Here is a 17,015-nt window from a genome sequence, read left to right as displayed (position 1 = left end):
TCGATGCAAACGGGGAATATTTCGTTGATTAATATAGTTTTGTTTGTTTTTAAATAAATTTTGAATTTTGCAAAAAAAGGCTCAGAACTTTTTTGCGCTCCTAATACCCCCAAAATTTCCCAAAACTCCCAATAATACACAGCCCGGAACTTCGGAAACAGTGTCTTCATTATTTACTAGAGCACTGAGTTATATGGTTATTTTACTTGTTATTATAACAAATTAGTTGTACAATGTAATAAAAAAAATTTAATGCAGAAAGTCTTGGCGCGGCTGCATCAAAAACTATATCAAACTAAAACTTGTTTAATATATCTTTCAGAATGACTTATAACAATTGTTACACAGCTCGTGGAGACATAGAGCGGGTTAAGACAAACTTAAAAATCTCATACCGTTTTACGATATTCACGATTGAGTTTGAGATTTCTAAAAATAACAGAATAGTGTTACGCGTGTACTTGGAACCATTTTTTACCTTGTTTATAATAAACGACTATATTGTCGTTTGTACGCACTGCGCCACGGTATGTGGTGACGCCCATCATTTGATTGCTGGTCAGCAGGGACGATCTGATCAGTTATGCTATAGAAAAATAAAGAACGGTTCTTAAAATTGAACAGCGATCTGCTTGAACGACGAGTCAATAAGTACTCGTATTGATTTTTCGATAGTACAGCTGATTAGATCGTTCCAGCTGATCAGCAATCAAATGACGGACGTTATCACATACCGTGGCGCATAATATGAGGGTCGTTCAATAAGTCCTTAGAAAATCCAAGAGATGGCGCTCGTAGTATCGAAAATGGTTTGTTTTTAGTAAGCATCATTACTCACTAGACAGCTGTTAAAGTCTCAGTTATATCCATCACATTTCATTTTTATTGTCGATTGAAGCAACAAACTTTTCTTTATTTAGAAAAATGGAAAAAAGTGAGTTTCGAGTGATGATTAAACACTTATATTTATTTAAAAGGCTTAACACCGAAAGAGATTAAAGCTGAGTTAGATGAAGTTCATGGTACATCTGCTCCTATGTTTGCAACTGTTTACAATTGGATAAATGAGTTTAAACGTGGATGGTACATCCACAAAAGATGAACATCGTTCGGGACATCCAGTGGAAGTGACTACCCCCGAAATGATTGACAAAATCCACGATATGGTTTTGAGTGATTGACGAATCAAAGTGCGCGAAATAGTTGAGGTCACAGGCATATCGTAAGGTACAGTGTTTTCAATTTTGCACGAAAAATTAGGTGTGAAAAAAATCTCGGCAAGATGGGTGCCGCGTTTGCTCTCAGTGGAGAATAAATGCAATGTGTGGTCGACTCTGAGGCTGTTTTGACGCTTTTCCGTCGCAATCCTGACGAGTTTCTGCGTCGATACATAACTGTGGACGAAACATGGATACACCACTACACTCCAGAGACAAAGGAACAGTCAAAACAGTGGATTTTTGAAGACGAACGGGCTCCGAAGAAGGCGAAGACGGTGAAATCGGCCGGCAAGGTGATGGCCACGGTTTTTTGGGATGCACGCGAAATCATCTACACCGATTACTTGGAAAAAGGACAAACAATAACTGGAGAGTATTATGCGTCGTTATTGCACCGGTTGAGCGAAGAAATCAAGAAAAAACGTCCTCATTTGAAAAAGAAAAAGATCCTCTTCCATCAAGACAATGCACGGGTGCACACCTGCGCAGTTTCGATGACCAAAATTATGGAGTTAAAGTTCAAATTATTACAACATCCATCGTATTCACCGGATTTGGCCCCCAGTGACTTTTTTTTATTTCCAAACTTGAAAAAATGGCTCGGCGGACAACGGTTCACGTCGAACGAGGAGGTCATCGCCCAAACAAATGCCTATTTTGAGGACCTTCCGAAATCCTACTTTTTGGACGGCTTAAAAAAGTTGGAGAAACGCTTGGAAAAGTGTATAGAGCTAAAAGGAGATTATGTTGAAAAATAAAAAAAAATCTACCCAAAATAATTTGTTTTTCTATCTTTTTCTAAGGACTTATTGAACGACCCTCGTAATATTCTTACTTTATTATCTTTAGAGATTCTCTCTCTCTCACCCTTCTCCCACGCTTCTCTCTCCCCTCTCTCGTATATTTTTTCCTATATTCTAGCATATTTTTTTCTCTCTCTCGTTTGCTCACTCGCACTCGCTGCTGCCTGCTTCTTTAACGCCTCTGGTGTCGGGAGATGCACATATCCCCAATCTTAAACGTCTAGCGTTTCATACTTTCTTACTGAATCGAAATTTTCCATGATTCAGACTTTATCTTAAAATATCTCCATTTAGAGACAACCTACACAAAAAACACAAGAACACTTTTCTTCCTATTTTTTAAGGCAGTGTCCTGGTTTAGAAGGCGAAAAAATCGGTGATTTTCGGGAATTTTTTCAAAGAGAATGAAATAATTTCTGTAAACGTTTAGTTACATATTAATATACATTTTAGCAATACAAAAAATTTTTTTATTGTCAAATTATTTAAAAATGGGGCGGAGTTGTTACCTGGCAATCAAAACGCCTCGCTCCGATTGGCGGGACAAATGGAGTTCGTAATTTTTGTCTAAAACAAAAAAACCAAAAATATTTTTAATTTACATGTATTTTTATAATCGATGAACTAAAAAAACTAAGAAAAAAGCATAAAATCATACAAATGTACGAACTTAAACGAAAAAGTGACAATATTAAAAGAAAAATTTTGCGTTCTCTATGCAACAGAAATTGTTTAAATTAAATTCTGATCGTTTTTTTAGTTCATTTAGGATAATTAACAATACTCTAGAGAATAAACTTTGGTTTGGGTTGATAGGTAAAATAGTTTTTTTGCTATCTTGTTCGTCAATTTAGTATTAGGTGCGCAACTAAGTTCTCGCTGTTTTTTTGATGAAAATGCAACTTTATTGTGAAAAAAATGGTTACAAATGAATCATTCAAAATATTGCCCATCGCTAGCGACAACTTTTTCCCATCTTTCTGGCAGAGCTCGAATACCGTCACGGTAGAAGTGTTCGTCTTTTGAGGCTATCCACGAATGAAGCCATTTTGAGATGTCTTCATATGAACGAAACTGCTGATTAGCCAGACCATGTGCCATCGAACGGAACAAGTAATAATCGGACGGCGCAATATCTGGGGAATATGGCGGGTGGGGTAGGATTTCCCATTTGAGCGTTTCTAAGTAGGTTTTAACAGGTTTGGCAACGTGAGGCCGAGCGTTGTCATGCTGTAGAATCACTTTTTCGTGCCTCTGCTCGTATTGTGGCCGCTTTTCGCGCAGTGCTCGGCTCAATCGCATCAATTGAGTTCGATACCGTTCCCCAGTGATGGTTTCGTTCGGTTTCAACAGCTCATAATAAATAACACCGCCCTGGTCCCACCAAATACACAGCAAAACCTTCGCAGCGTGAATATTCGGCCGAGCCGACGACGTAGAAGCATGACCGGGCAGTCCCCATGATTTTGTTCTCTTTGGGTTGCTGTAATGAATCCATTTTTCATCACCCGTAACGATGCGATGAAGAAAACCCTTCCTTTTTTGCCGCTGGAGCAGTTGTTCACAGGCGAAAAAACGACGCTCAACGTCTCTTGGCTTCAAATCATAAGGAACCCAAGTTCCTTGTTTTTGAATCATTCCCAACGCATGCAATCGCTTGGAAATGGCTTGGCGGGTAACTCCTAATGCTGAAGCAAGCTCTTTTTGCATTTGGCACGGATCCTCATCGAGCAATGCCTCCAATTCAGCGTCTTCGAAGATTTTTGGCCTTCCTTCACGCGAACGGTCGTCAACATCGAAATCACCGTCTTTGAAGCAACGGAACCAATCACGGCACGTTGTTTCACTTAGAGCAGCATCTCCGTAAACTTTTTGGAGTTCTCGATGCGCTTCAGCCGCCGTTTTCTTCGGATGAAAGAAGAAAAGCAACACTTCCCGCAAATGACGATTATTTGGCACAAAATAAGACATTTTCACACAACCAAAAGTATATGACGCAAAAACAAAATCACTAATGTGTCAAAGCGGTTTGTTTACCATATGTCTAAGCTTGGTTCATGACGTTTTGGTTATGTCACAATCGACCAGCACTTACTACTGGAGCCATCTCTTGAAAAACAGCGGGAACTTAGTTGCGCACCTAATAAAATCACAAAACTAATATTTCGAGAAAACGCGAGTTAAAGTTTTCGCTAGAAAACAATATCAATTCTTATTCGTTACTTACAATAATCTAATCTTAATCAGCTATTCCAGGTCCATACAAGAGTCCTTCAGCTTGTTCAAAAAAATCTTGTTCCTGCATTTCCTGCATTGTACGTGCTGTACGAGCCTCCTTGCTGTTGCTTCGTTGACGCTGACCTTCTCGTGTAATTCAGCGCGCGTCGTATAGATCAGCGAAAATCTTACACTGCTGGCCAATATTGAGTTCCAGCAAATTCATCATAGTTAAAATAGCAGTGTAATCTTCGTTAAACATACCTACAGTAATGTAAGCAACCAGTTTTACGATTTTAGCGCCCGAATTAAGGTGTTTTGGAGCGATGCACCACACAGTAGAGTTAAAACTCTCGTTAGAATTCTGTGTATATCCGCCCAAATATCTTGACAACAGATCGTCCTTGCAAAGATCCTTATAGATAGGCGTAATATGTTTTCCAACATCCGGATGAATAACTGGTGGCGGGTGCTTAAAAGATTGTAATTAATCTGTGGCTTCGGCTTGACGCCACTCACATCAACTGTCGGCTTCTTCAGGACAGTTTGCATGCCTTGGTTTCGTATCCGTTGAGCAATAATGATCTAATGTTGCCATTATTGCTTTTTTCATACTAACAACGGAATCCACATTTTTTCTTATAGCTAAGCCGTAATAGTTTGTTAATCTTTTAATAAGTACGTCCGTCAGTCGTTCCTTTCCGCCCAGTTTTTCTTTTTTCTTTATGTTGCAGAGGCGTGTACCCATTCTCTTCTGCACGTGTCCCACGCATTCACTTTTTTTCACGGGATATTTATTGCCATATGAATTAGTTTTCAAAATATTCAAAAAAGTTTTCGAATCACCGTCTCCGATATAATCCGTATATTTCACTCCGAATTTTGCTTCAGACGTTGAAAACATTTTAACGATCGAATCCACTTCTATTTTTCCCGCCGAACCTTCATGATTCTTGACACATTTTTCTTCATGTTTTTCATACCATTCCGTGTATTCGTCGGTGTCTTTCTTTTTGCTCCACATAGTGTTCCATTTTATTTTGCATTATTTTGCTCCACATGCTTGGCAGTATGAACTTTTTGTGTCAATATCGACTACTTTGCCACTGTAATAACTGATAAGCGTTATTACGCCGTACAAGGAAGCGAAGCCGCGTTTTTTCCAAGATCCGTCACCGGACACTTTTAAATGCGTTTCAGGTCTTTCTGAATATTTTCCTTCTTTTCCTCTTCAACAGCTTTCTTGCTTACAATTTCAAACATTGATGACATCGCCGAGTGAATGTGTTTCACTATTCCATCATAAGTTGATTTTGATATTCCTTGGCACGGATTCATAAGACCGCAAAAAATGCTTATACCTTTCGTCCAATACCAAGAAGTCGCATAACAAAAACTATTCTATGGTTAATTTCATATCCGGTATTGATCAACGGCCCTGAATTAATTTCCCTGCGACCACATATACACGTAATAATCAATTTGAAATCTAAGCCTCGATTGTTACTCTCTTCGAACTTAACAGTTTCTTTGCACGTTTTGCACAATACAATCTCGGCAATTGCGCCAAAGACACTTAGAAATTCAATGATTCTATAGTTATGAAGAGGATTACTCACAATAGAATCAGTAGATATATCATACAATTTTTTTGCCGTTATGCTTTCATGTAAGCTTTCACGTTCGTCTTTATTAATAAAACGATTTCCATGAAATTTTCGTTTTGTTGGTCCGCTGCCCGTTTGGAACTGGTTTTTGAACTTTTTGGGTATATTGTATATTGCTTCAAATGTTTGTGCATCAAAAATCGGAGCAAAACTAACTGTTGACGCTACAAGCAACTAAAAGTATAAACATGTAAAAAGTATAAACACAGGTAACTCTTATTTATTTACATAAATACAGACTACATTAAATCTATATTTAGATTAGTAAGAAGCCAAAATATTGTTATATAAACCATTTTGAATCTTTGCTATGCATTATAAAAAAAAAGCTAAAAAATAGGTGAGAGCGGCTCGCTTCGGCTAAGCGTTTTTCTAGCTGCGCGACGCTTATTTGCTCTCGGCTCTGTAACTTTCGTAATATGTCCCAACGGTCTTTAAAACTTTGAGAACATATTTTTCAATAGTTAAACTATCGATTTAAACAAAAAAAAAGGTCGATTTTTTTGACCTTCTAAACCAGGATACTGCCTTAAGGCCGAATCGATTGAGACTAAAAACCCTCGATCGGTTCAGCCATTGCTGAGATATGAACACTTCGTTTCAACTCGCAATTTTACGTAAATATAGGCTTACCTCGTGCAATTCGGGCGCACTTTGTCGCACTGAACTTGGCGCGAGGCATTACCGTGCCTCTTGATATTACAATAGTGCTTTATAATATTACAATAATTTGTATATTTATTTAAAATCTATTAAACTTTTGTGGGAACACAATTTTACTTATTTTTGCTATTAATTGTATAATTTTTACATTTATTGTTTATGAAGATTTACATATCTTTTTACGTCGTATTCTACATCTGAATTGGATATATAACTTCCTAATAATAAACAAGAATAATTAATTAATAACTTCGTGCGAGCACTCGTCCGTATGTGTGTGTGATTAGTTATATTCTTCATAGTAAGATTGTAATTTAATTGTTTAGAGAAAAAAATTTGAGACGTAAATTGATATATATTTATGTTATTTTCAGAACAAATATGAGATCTGTATTCACTGGACTAGGAGATACAATGATTGATAAAGAAGAATTACGTCGTACAAAGGTAACAATTTATACCAATGTAAATTCTGGAAGAAATTCGAAGACTTTAAGTAATAAAACGAAGGAATTCACTGACACATTCGATAATATTTGGATAAAGAAAGATATAATTCCGAGAAAACAGGGTAAGATAATATTTTTTATAGGTATACGTATATTACCATTAGTTAGTACATTATCATCAGAAAATTTAGAAATATTGTTCTATAAACAATTAAAAGGTTATGTCAAGTTGAAAGACAAAATCAAAGATTTCTTTTAGGAATTATTAAATGCGCAACTTAGTTCTCGACCATTTTAATGAACTGTCGACAATTTATAAACAGTCGGATAGTTACCTAATCTTCGAAATAATCCTTCTCACTTTTTATACATTTGCGTTATCTTTCGAGGAGCTGTCGAATTCCATTTCGAAAAAAAGAGATTTTGAATAAATAAACTCAACAATACTTTTATCGACATTCTCGACAGAAGTGAAGTGGATATCAGCTAACTGATGTTGCAGGGATTTGAAGAGGTAATAATCCGAAGAGGTAAAGTTTGGAGAATATGCTGGGTGCGGTAAAATCTCCCAACCCAAGGCCGATGTAAAGTTGGCACCTTATTTTTTAGCACCGCAAATTTTAACGATAGTTCTATTGACACAATAGTTCTACAGTTCCTGATAGGTTATATCAATAGTCCCGCCGAATTAGTTAACAAAATGGCAGATTGAAAATATGAGGTCCCCCGACTCCCCTCCTCACGGTCCGACAGGTAGACATTCCGCAGGGGTTTTAGTCGGTAAGAGTCCGACATAACCCCCTCCCCCCCCAAGGGGAGGGGGTATCTATGATGGATTTCCCCTGCGTGACCAAAAAAAAAAGGATTGAAAATATGAGGTGCTAACTTCCCGTAGCACCGCAACTTCCAAAAAAAGCTACTTCAAGCACGAAACTTTATAGTTCTAGAATAGTTCTATAGTTCCTGATATGTTTTAGCAAAAGTTCTGACCTCTAACCATTTTTAAATAATTTTTGGAACTTAGCGCCAGCACCGCACCACAAGAATAAAGTATCAGTTTGCTGGCAGTTCTAGCCGACTTCTGGGTTTCTTTTAGTAATTCTACAATAGTTCCAACGCTTTAAGTGGGTTTCGTTGCGGGTGCCGGCATTTAACTATTTTTAAATAATTTTTTAGACTTAGCGCTAGCACCGCACCACAAGAGTAAAGTATCAGTTTGCTGGCAGTTCCAGCCAACTTCTTGGTCTCATTTAGTAGTTCAATCCGCCAGCAAACTGATACTTTACTCTTGTGATGCGGTACTGGCGCTAAGTTTCAAAAATTATTTAAAAATAGATGAACGCCAATACCTTCGACGAAACTTACCTAAAGCGTTGGAACTATTGTAGAACTACTAAAAAAAAATAAGAAGTCGACTGGAACTGCCAGCAAACTGATACTTTACTCTTGTGGTGCAGTGCTGGCACTAAGTTTCAAATATTATTTAAAAATAGTTAAATGCCGGCATCCGCAACGAAACCCACTTAAAGCGTTGGAACTATTGTAGAACTACTAAAAGAAACCCAGAAGTCGGCTAGAACTGCCAGCAAACTGATACTTTACTCTTGTGGTGCGATGCTTGCGCTAAGTTCCAAAAATTATTTAAAAATGGTTAGAAGTCAGAACTTTTGCTAAAACATATCAGGAACTATAGAACTATTCTAGAACTATAAGATTTCGTGCTTGAAATGGCTTTTTCTGGCAGTTACGGTGCTACGGGAAGTTAGCACCTCATATTTTCAATCTGCCATTTTGTTAACTAATTCGGCGGAATTATTGATATAACCTATCAGGAACTGTAGAACTATTGTGTCAATAGAACTATCGTTAAAACTTGCGGTGCTAAAAGATGAGGTGCCAACTTCACACCGGCCAGCCCAAGTCGGTGATCGTTTCCAAAGTCATTTTTATTGTGTATGGCTGCGCATTGTTCTGAACCAAAATGACCTTCCTTCTTCCCTTACATATATAAGGCCTTTTTTCTTCCAATGTGTCACTAACACGAATCAGTTGTTGCTGATAACGTTGAGTAATGACTGTTTCACCAGGTTAGGTTAGGTTGGAGAAAAGATCAGTGGTTGGTACACTCATAATGCACGTCTTGCTGATCTCACCATATACGCCCTCTGTCCCAAAAATAACCGGAATGGCTTTAAAAAACAAAAATAGTTAAGAAACTTTGATAAAAATCATTTTATTTATTCGAAATATTTTCCCTCAGCAGAAATATTGCACGATTTGCACGTTCCAGAAGTACGTCAAATGACTTTTTTATGTTGCTGATTGGAATAGTGTTGAGATTACCTGTCGTTGACCGTTGAATGTCTTCAATTTATGTCAAACGGTTTCCTTTCATCGCTAAATGCAGCTTAGGGAATAGAAAATAGTCGCAGGGTACCAAATCGGGTGAATACGGGGATGTTGAAACAATAAAATTTGATTTTTGGTCAAAAAATCAGTGACAATTGATAAACGATGAGAAGGTGCATTATCATGCAACAATCGCCAACTGCCTGGTTCTTGATATTCAGGACGAACACGACAAATACAGCCTAGGCAAACGCTTCAATATACCAAGATAATACTGAGCATTAACCGTTTTTCGAAATTTTCACGAAATCATGCACTTTTTCAACATTTTTTTCGGTCATCGTTTCAATTGATCGGCCTGAATGTTTATCGTCGTCCACATTCCCTCTGCATTCTCTGAATCGTCGATGCCATTTAAAAAATTGTGTTTGTGATAAACAATTATTTCCATAAGCCATTTTAAGCATTTAGGGCGTTTCCGTAGCACTTTTACCATTTTTAATACAGAAATTAATGTTGATTCTTCGTTTTTTATTCGTTTTTCGACCGAGGTATCAAACTAATATCACTTAAATGCATTGGACCTTGGCTTCTAGTGAACAAAATGTCATTAAGTTTTTATAGGTTATTAAGAAAGGTTGATACTTCCTAACTCAATCTCCCACCAACAGAAGACGTCACTAATTTCGTTAAAATAGAGCCATTCCGGTTATTTTTGGGATAGAGGGTCAGCAACATTGCAACATAGCAACAGCCTTCTTGGCATGAATATTCGATCTTGTGATATTGATCAAAGGCTCAACCAGATAAACTCACGATTTTTACCTTTTTGGATTATCATAGAGGATCTATTTTTCATCGCAGGTTACATTTTTGTGCAGGAAGTTCTTTTTCTTAAATCTGGAGAGCAACGACATAACAATATCATACATCTACTTTTGTTCTCAGCTGTGAATATATGGGGAACCCAACGGCCCTCCTTATGAATCATTCCAAGCTTATGTAGACGCTTAGAATGGCCTGCCATGTTACTCCGAGTTAATTTGCGAGCTCTGACTGTATGTGACAGGAATTCTTTTCCAAAAGTTGTTTCAATTCCTCATCTTTAACTTTTTTTCAGCTGTCTAAGATGTTTTTCATCATAAAGATCGAAATTTCCACTCTTAAACTGCTGGAACAACTTCTTATAAATACTGTAAGAAATAGCGTCTTTTCCCAAAGCCGCATAAATCACTGCCTGGGTTTCAGCAGCACTTTTTTTTTAGTTGAAAGGTAAAAAGAAAGCAGTACCTCAAATATTGCTTCTCGAACGACATTGCTTGCACAACTGCTTTTTTAGGTTAGGTTATGCTAGTAGAATTATCAACTATTATAGTGCATTTTAAAGCTTTTAAAGCATTTTAAAGATGGCACTTTAGTATGACTATATGATAGCAAAGATATATGAATTTAAATAGGTACTATCATCGATTGAAGTTAGGGATCGAGAATTAAGTATTACGCACCTGATAGAAGCCGTGTGATAGCTTAGGAGCTATATAACATTGAAAGCTATACATGGTCTTCTAAGTATGTGGAAACCTTTTAATATTTTCAAAACTACGCAATTTTGAAAAACAGATATTATACAGGGTCATCGAAAAGTATCGGACCCCCCTAATATCTTCAGTTAGAATGCATTTTGGAAAAAATGTCCAATAGCAAAGTTGTATGGTTTCAAGAGGGGGGTAAGATGATGACCTTGACTTTGACCTTGACCATGTCCTTCAAGGTCATTTCAAGGTCAACCTTTTTTTTTTAACGGAACCCCCAACATTTTATTGTATATTTTTATAGCTTATCTCGAGAGCTTTCCAAAACACTATAATAAAATATTTTTTCATTAAGTACTTTTTGAGTTATAAAGGTTTGAAGTTAACAATTTTTTGACACAAAATGTAAAATATCTTGTAAAATATTATTTAGTTTTCAGTAATCATAACCTTAATACTTTTGTGCGCGAAATAATGAGACCAATTAATTGGTTTAAAGAAAATACATTAATCGAAAAGTATCGGCTTCCCCTAATATTTTCAGTAAGAATGCATTTTGGAAAAATGTCCAATAGCAAAGTTGTACGGCTTCAAGCGGTTATACTAGTAGGCTATGACGGAAAATTGCCCGAAGATGATCGTGAGAAGCTGCTCGAATGTGTGATGTTCGAAGACGTTAGCGGGAATCTGCCCGAAAGCATTGGCGGGGCCGATCTTTATTATCTCACTCTTGCAGGCACCAATAGTAATACAAGCTCTTGAGCAAACAATGCGGATCACTGGTTTGAATCTTTGATGCAGTGCTGTCTTCTTCTTAGAGAGCAGCAGTCACTTCGTGAAGGAAAACGAACAGCCCCAAAAATTGTTTCTGTAACAAAAGAAGCCATTGCGCTTCAATTGATTGTCCCAAACATCTTTATTTTGTTTCCAATAGCCCAGAATTTTTTCGTAAATATTATTAATTGATCTATTAGATTTTCAGTTGCTCAACGAGCTTTTTGCTAGTGCTGGTTGAAATAAACAAATCGATAGTTGGACCAACACTTAATAATTAGTATTTTTCTTTACTTAATTATTTAGATCAATTTCCTATCACTTACCTGATTAATTCTTCTTTGCTCTAATTAAGAATGGCGGAGCATTCTGAAAGAGATCGAATAACACTGTTAATGATGCGAGGATGGGGAGATCAACAAAGAGGGTATAAAACAGTAACGCGATTATTTAATGAAAATTTTCGGAATGAAAATAATAGGATCTCCAAAAGTACTGTAATCCGTACTATTCAACGTTTCGAGGACATTGGTAGCGTTACAAGCCGCCCAAGATCTGGTAGACGTAAAACAGCAATAAATAATGATAAGACATTAGATGTTTTACAGTCTTTCGTTGAAAGTCCCCACATTTCCATCAATCGCGTTGCACAAGAACACGAAATCGGTCAGGCATCTGTCAGTAAAATTCTGAAATTGAATAAATGGCATCCATATAAACTCCATTTGGTCCAAGAGTTGTCCGAAGACGATTTTAATAGACGCATTGAATTTTGTGATCTTATGATGGAGATGATTGTCGACGATCCTCTATTACTTAATAATATTGTTTTCTCTGATGAGGCAACATTTGAACTGACTGGGAATGTAAATAGACACAATTGTAGATACTGGAGTGACGTTAATCCTCATTATAAAAGAGACAATCATACCCAATATCCACAAAAAGTTAACGTATGGGCTGGTATTTTTAATGGTAGACCAGTTGGCCCTTTCTTCATTGAAGGCAATTTGACAGCACAAGTATACACAGTCATGCTTCGCGAACAAATTGTTCCAGCTATTCGAGACATAGCTGGTGGAAATATGGATGAAATTTATTTCCAACAGGATGGAGTTCCACCTCATTATGGTGCCATTGTCCGTCAATATTTGAATGAGGTCTTTCAGAACAGGTGGATAGGGCGAAGGGGTCATTTTGAGTGGCTACCTCGGTCTCCGGACTTGACCCCACTTGACTTTTTTTGTGGGGTTACTTGAAAAGTAAAGTTTATGCCACCAAACCTCAAGATTTAGATGATTTAAGAAGGAGAATAACTCGAGAGATAGAACTAATACCACCGGAAACGTTCCGGAATGCGGTTTCAGCTGTTTATAACAGATTGGCACATTGCCAGGCTGTTGAAGGGCAACAATTTGAACATTTGTTGTGAATTGTTTGGTACAATTGAATATTTTGCCCAAGCTGACCAATTGGAATGAAATTCGCCTAAACTGGTCGGAATCACACACCACTCTTGCCTTAACTGGCCGGAATCATACACCACTCTTGCCTTAACTGGTCGGAATCACACACCGCTCTTGCTTTAACTGGTCGGAATCACACACCACTCTTGCCTTAACTGGCCGGAATCACACACCACTCTTGCCTTAACTGGTCGGAATCACACACCACTCTTGCTTTAACTGGTCGGAATCACACACCACTCTTGCCTTAACTGGCCGGAATCACACACCACTTAACAAATTGTTAACTTCAAACCTTTATAACTCAAAAAGTACTTAATGAAAAAATGTTTTATTATAGTGTTTTGGAAAGCTCTCGAGATAAGCTATAAGAATATGCAATAAAATGTTTGGAGTTCCATTTAAAAAAATAAGGTTGACCTTGAAATGACCTTGAAGGACATGGTCAAGGTTAAAGTCAAGGTCATCATCTTACTCCCCGCTAGAAACCATACAATTTTGCTATTGGACATTTTCTCCAAAATGCATTCTAACTGAAGATATTAGGGGGGGTCCGATACTTTTCGATGACCCTGTATAAAAATTGTAGGGTTTTAAGTGACATATTACATAGTTCTAGTAGTATGATTTCTCTTGAACAGCATTGTTAAGGAGTGAGTGAAATTGGCACCCCATTTTTCGAAAATTGTGTTTTTGAAAGTTGTGCTAGATTGTGCTAATCTTGTGCCACATTGTTTCAAAACGATATTACCTTAATTGGCTCGATCCACTATCGATCTTGCCGTAGTTAGTTGGATCCACATTCGTAAGAGATTCGATAATTTCGAAACGGATAGGGCAAAGTATATAAAATTATAGTGTTTCGGAAAGCTTTCGAGCTAAGGTACAAGAATATGCAATAAAAAATAGAGGATTCTATTAAAAAATTCAAAGTGACTTTGCCCTGACCTTAACAATGTCATCCAAGGTCAAACTGATAAGATTAGTAAATACATCGTTTTGGACCCTATAACTTTTGTCTGAAACACTTTTCTGTAAAACTTTTATCTGTTAAGATTGTTAAAGGTCTTGACCTTTTTGGGACACTGAATATACAGGGTGTATAAAAAGCACCGAGACGGTGAAATATTACAAGAATTAAGCATCTTAGAAAAAAAATATTTAAATAGAAGTTATAGAGTTTCAAAAGTTTTATTTACTAACATTATGAGTTTGACCTTGGGTGGCGTCGCCAAGGTCAAGACAAGGTTACCTTGAATTTTTTAAATGGCATCACCTATTTTTTATTGCATATTCTTGTAACCCTTCTTCAGATCTTTTCAAAGCAGTTTAATTTTTCCCACTTTGAGTAAGCCGTTTCGAAGTTATCGAGCTTCTTATGATAAGATGTCGAGCCAGTGGCTGGAGCAATTTCGTGACTTGTATTTCAGACACATGTAATATTATATATAAACTTTATTCACTTCAGCATACATTGCCAAGAAGCGGGAATTGGTTTACAATAATCCTTATCTCACTCACTCCTACATTCACTTGCACTCTACTCTACCCTCTACCTTACTTCTATCCTACCTTATCTTAACTATCTTAATACCTATTACCTATTACACAGCCACACAAAAAAAAACAGTATCTTGATCTGGGGACGAGACATGTGTATTTCTATGACGCGTTGAATCCAAATCCGCTATCAGAATTGGCCTAACGGGTCTTGATTCAACCCTAACCTCAAAAAACATCTAAAAATCACAAAAATATGCGAGAAAATTGTGATATACTGCCTGACAGGCAAATTTTCACCTAAAAACCAATGTCTGCAGAGTCTTAACCTTACAATTAACCTGACCTTTTTTTTGTTTTTATTTTGTTTTTTTTTGGTCACGCAGGGGAAATCCATCATGGAAACTCCCTCACCTTGGGGGGAGGGGGTTATGTCGGACTCTTACCGACTAAAACCCCTGCGGGATGTCTACCTGTCGGGCCGTGAGGAGGGGAGTCAGGGAAATTACTCCCGTATTCCCTCCCCAACCCCTCGGCCCCAGGGCTCCCTTCCGGGAGCCCCTCGCCACCTGTGTACCGCGCCCTGTTCCGCGAAGGAAATCCAGGGCGCGGTCCCCGGCGGGGATTGCCCCCCGCCGGTTGGCCTTCTGGTGTCTCCTGTCAAGGAGGGGGGGACATACACCCCCTCCTTACCCCCTCCCTGCTAGTCAGGGAGGGGAGGATATGTAGGGGAGTGGGCCCAGCCCCAACCGGCGCACCGCTCCTCCCTGTCCCTACTTGTTCGGTCGCTCGGGGGGGGGGAAGGCAGGGAAGGCGTCTCGCCGCCCCTCTACTCCCCCCTTGTGACCGGTGGCGGGTCCGGGGCGGCCGAGGGGATTCCCGACCCTCACGGGTCTGTGAGCCCCCCTCGACCGGCGCTGCCCCAGGCCCGCTGTCGCGTCCCTCGTCCCCCTGGGAGTGTTGACCGCCCGGGAGCTGCTCCTCGCAGCCCCGGTATGGTCTTCGCCCCCACTCGGCGGTCTCCTTCTGGGACATTACTGTCTCGCGGAAGGAGACCGCCGTTGTCCACGCCTCCTCGTTCCCGCACATGGCTTTGACCATGTGTGGGAGCGAGAGCTCCCCCTCTCGGCATCCCACCGCCCCGCAGAGGACACGGCGCTCCCCGGCCCATGTTGGGCACGCGACCAGGATGTGGTGCGCTGTGTCCTCCGGCGCGGGGCAGTGGTGGCATCGAGTGGTGAGCTCCTTCCTTATCCGGCGCAGGTACCGACCGAAGCATCTGTGCCCGGTCAGCACCTGCGCCAGACGGAAGGATAGTCCACGTCCCCTCCTGCCTGTCAACTCGGACAGGCAGGGGCGGACAGCCGCGGCCGTCGCTGGCCCGGGACCCCGGTGGTCGGACAACAGGTCCGCCCACCTCTTCCGGGTCCGGGCCTCGGCCTGGAGCCTCAGGCCCCTTAGGGCCCTGACCGACACTGTTCCCTGCCTGTGGAGCTCCTTTACTCTCCAATACAGGAGGTGTCGCTCCTCTACGAGGAGCTCCACAGGGGGAATTAACCTGACCTGACCTTAACCTAGGTTTTGGTATGGTTAGGTTAGGTTTTTTTTTCTTTTTGGTTACGCAGGGGAAATCCATCATGGATACCCCCGGCCCCTTGGGGGGGGGGCCGGGGGTTATGTCAGACTCCTACTGACTAAAACCCCTGCGGGATGCCTACCTATCGGACCGAGGAGGGGGGAGTCAGGGGAACTATTCCCATATTCCCTCCCCAACCCCTCCGGCCCCAGGGCTCGATTATCGAGCCCCCTGCCATCCTTTACCGCGCCCCGTTCCACAAAGGGAATCCGGGTCGCGGTCCCGGTCGGTCTGGGACCGACCGGTTGGCCTTCTGGTTTCGCCTATGGGATGGGGTGGCATCCGCCCTCACTCCTTACCACCCCTCCCCTGGTTGGGGAAGTGAGGTTTTTGGAGGAGTGGGCCGCCCCCAAGCGGGCACCACTCCCCCCTAACCTAACGTTTCCATGGCAGGGGGGATCCATTTCCGCCACTACGTGGAGAAAGAGCTGGATCCTCCCTGCCAACGGAGTCGGGCCCGGGGCGGCCGAGGAGGAGGGTTCGAATCCCCGCTAGTCGAGGTTCCATCCCCCTCCTCGGCCGGTGTCCCCCCGGACCCGCTGTCTGTTCCCCCCCCCTGGGTTGCCGGCCACCCCGTCATCGCCGGCGACGACGGATTTGCTGTGGTCGGCGCTCCCTTTCGACGGCCTCCTTCTTGGACATTACGTCACTGCAGAAGGAGGCCGCCGCTTCTCAACCCTCCTCGCTCCCGCACATGGCTGCGACCAGCGGGAGCGAGATTACCCCGTCGCGCCATCCC

The 17,015-nt window shown here is 40.5% G+C and overlaps 1 protein-coding gene across 1 annotated transcript in view; it reads left to right on the top strand.

Moving 5' to 3' along the window:
* LOC105188219 (uncharacterized) overlaps positions 1 to 17,015 on the top strand; it is a 123,146-nt gene that overhangs the window by 35,540 nt on the left and 70,591 nt on the right. Inside the window, exon 2 of the mRNA XM_025303602.1 lies at positions 6,945 to 7,141. Within this exon, the coding sequence (XP_025159387.1) occupies positions 6,945 to 7,141 (197 nt within the window). The remainder of the gene's footprint in view (positions 1 to 6,944; positions 7,142 to 17,015) is intronic.

Source organism: Harpegnathos saltator, unplaced genomic scaffold (genome assembly GCF_003227715.2).
Source record: "Harpegnathos saltator strain DR-91 unplaced genomic scaffold, Hsal_v8.6 scaffold557, whole genome shotgun sequence".
Taxonomy (NCBI): Eukaryota; Metazoa; Arthropoda; class Insecta; order Hymenoptera; family Formicidae; genus Harpegnathos; species Harpegnathos saltator.
This window is presented reverse-complemented; position numbering and strand designations above follow the sequence as displayed.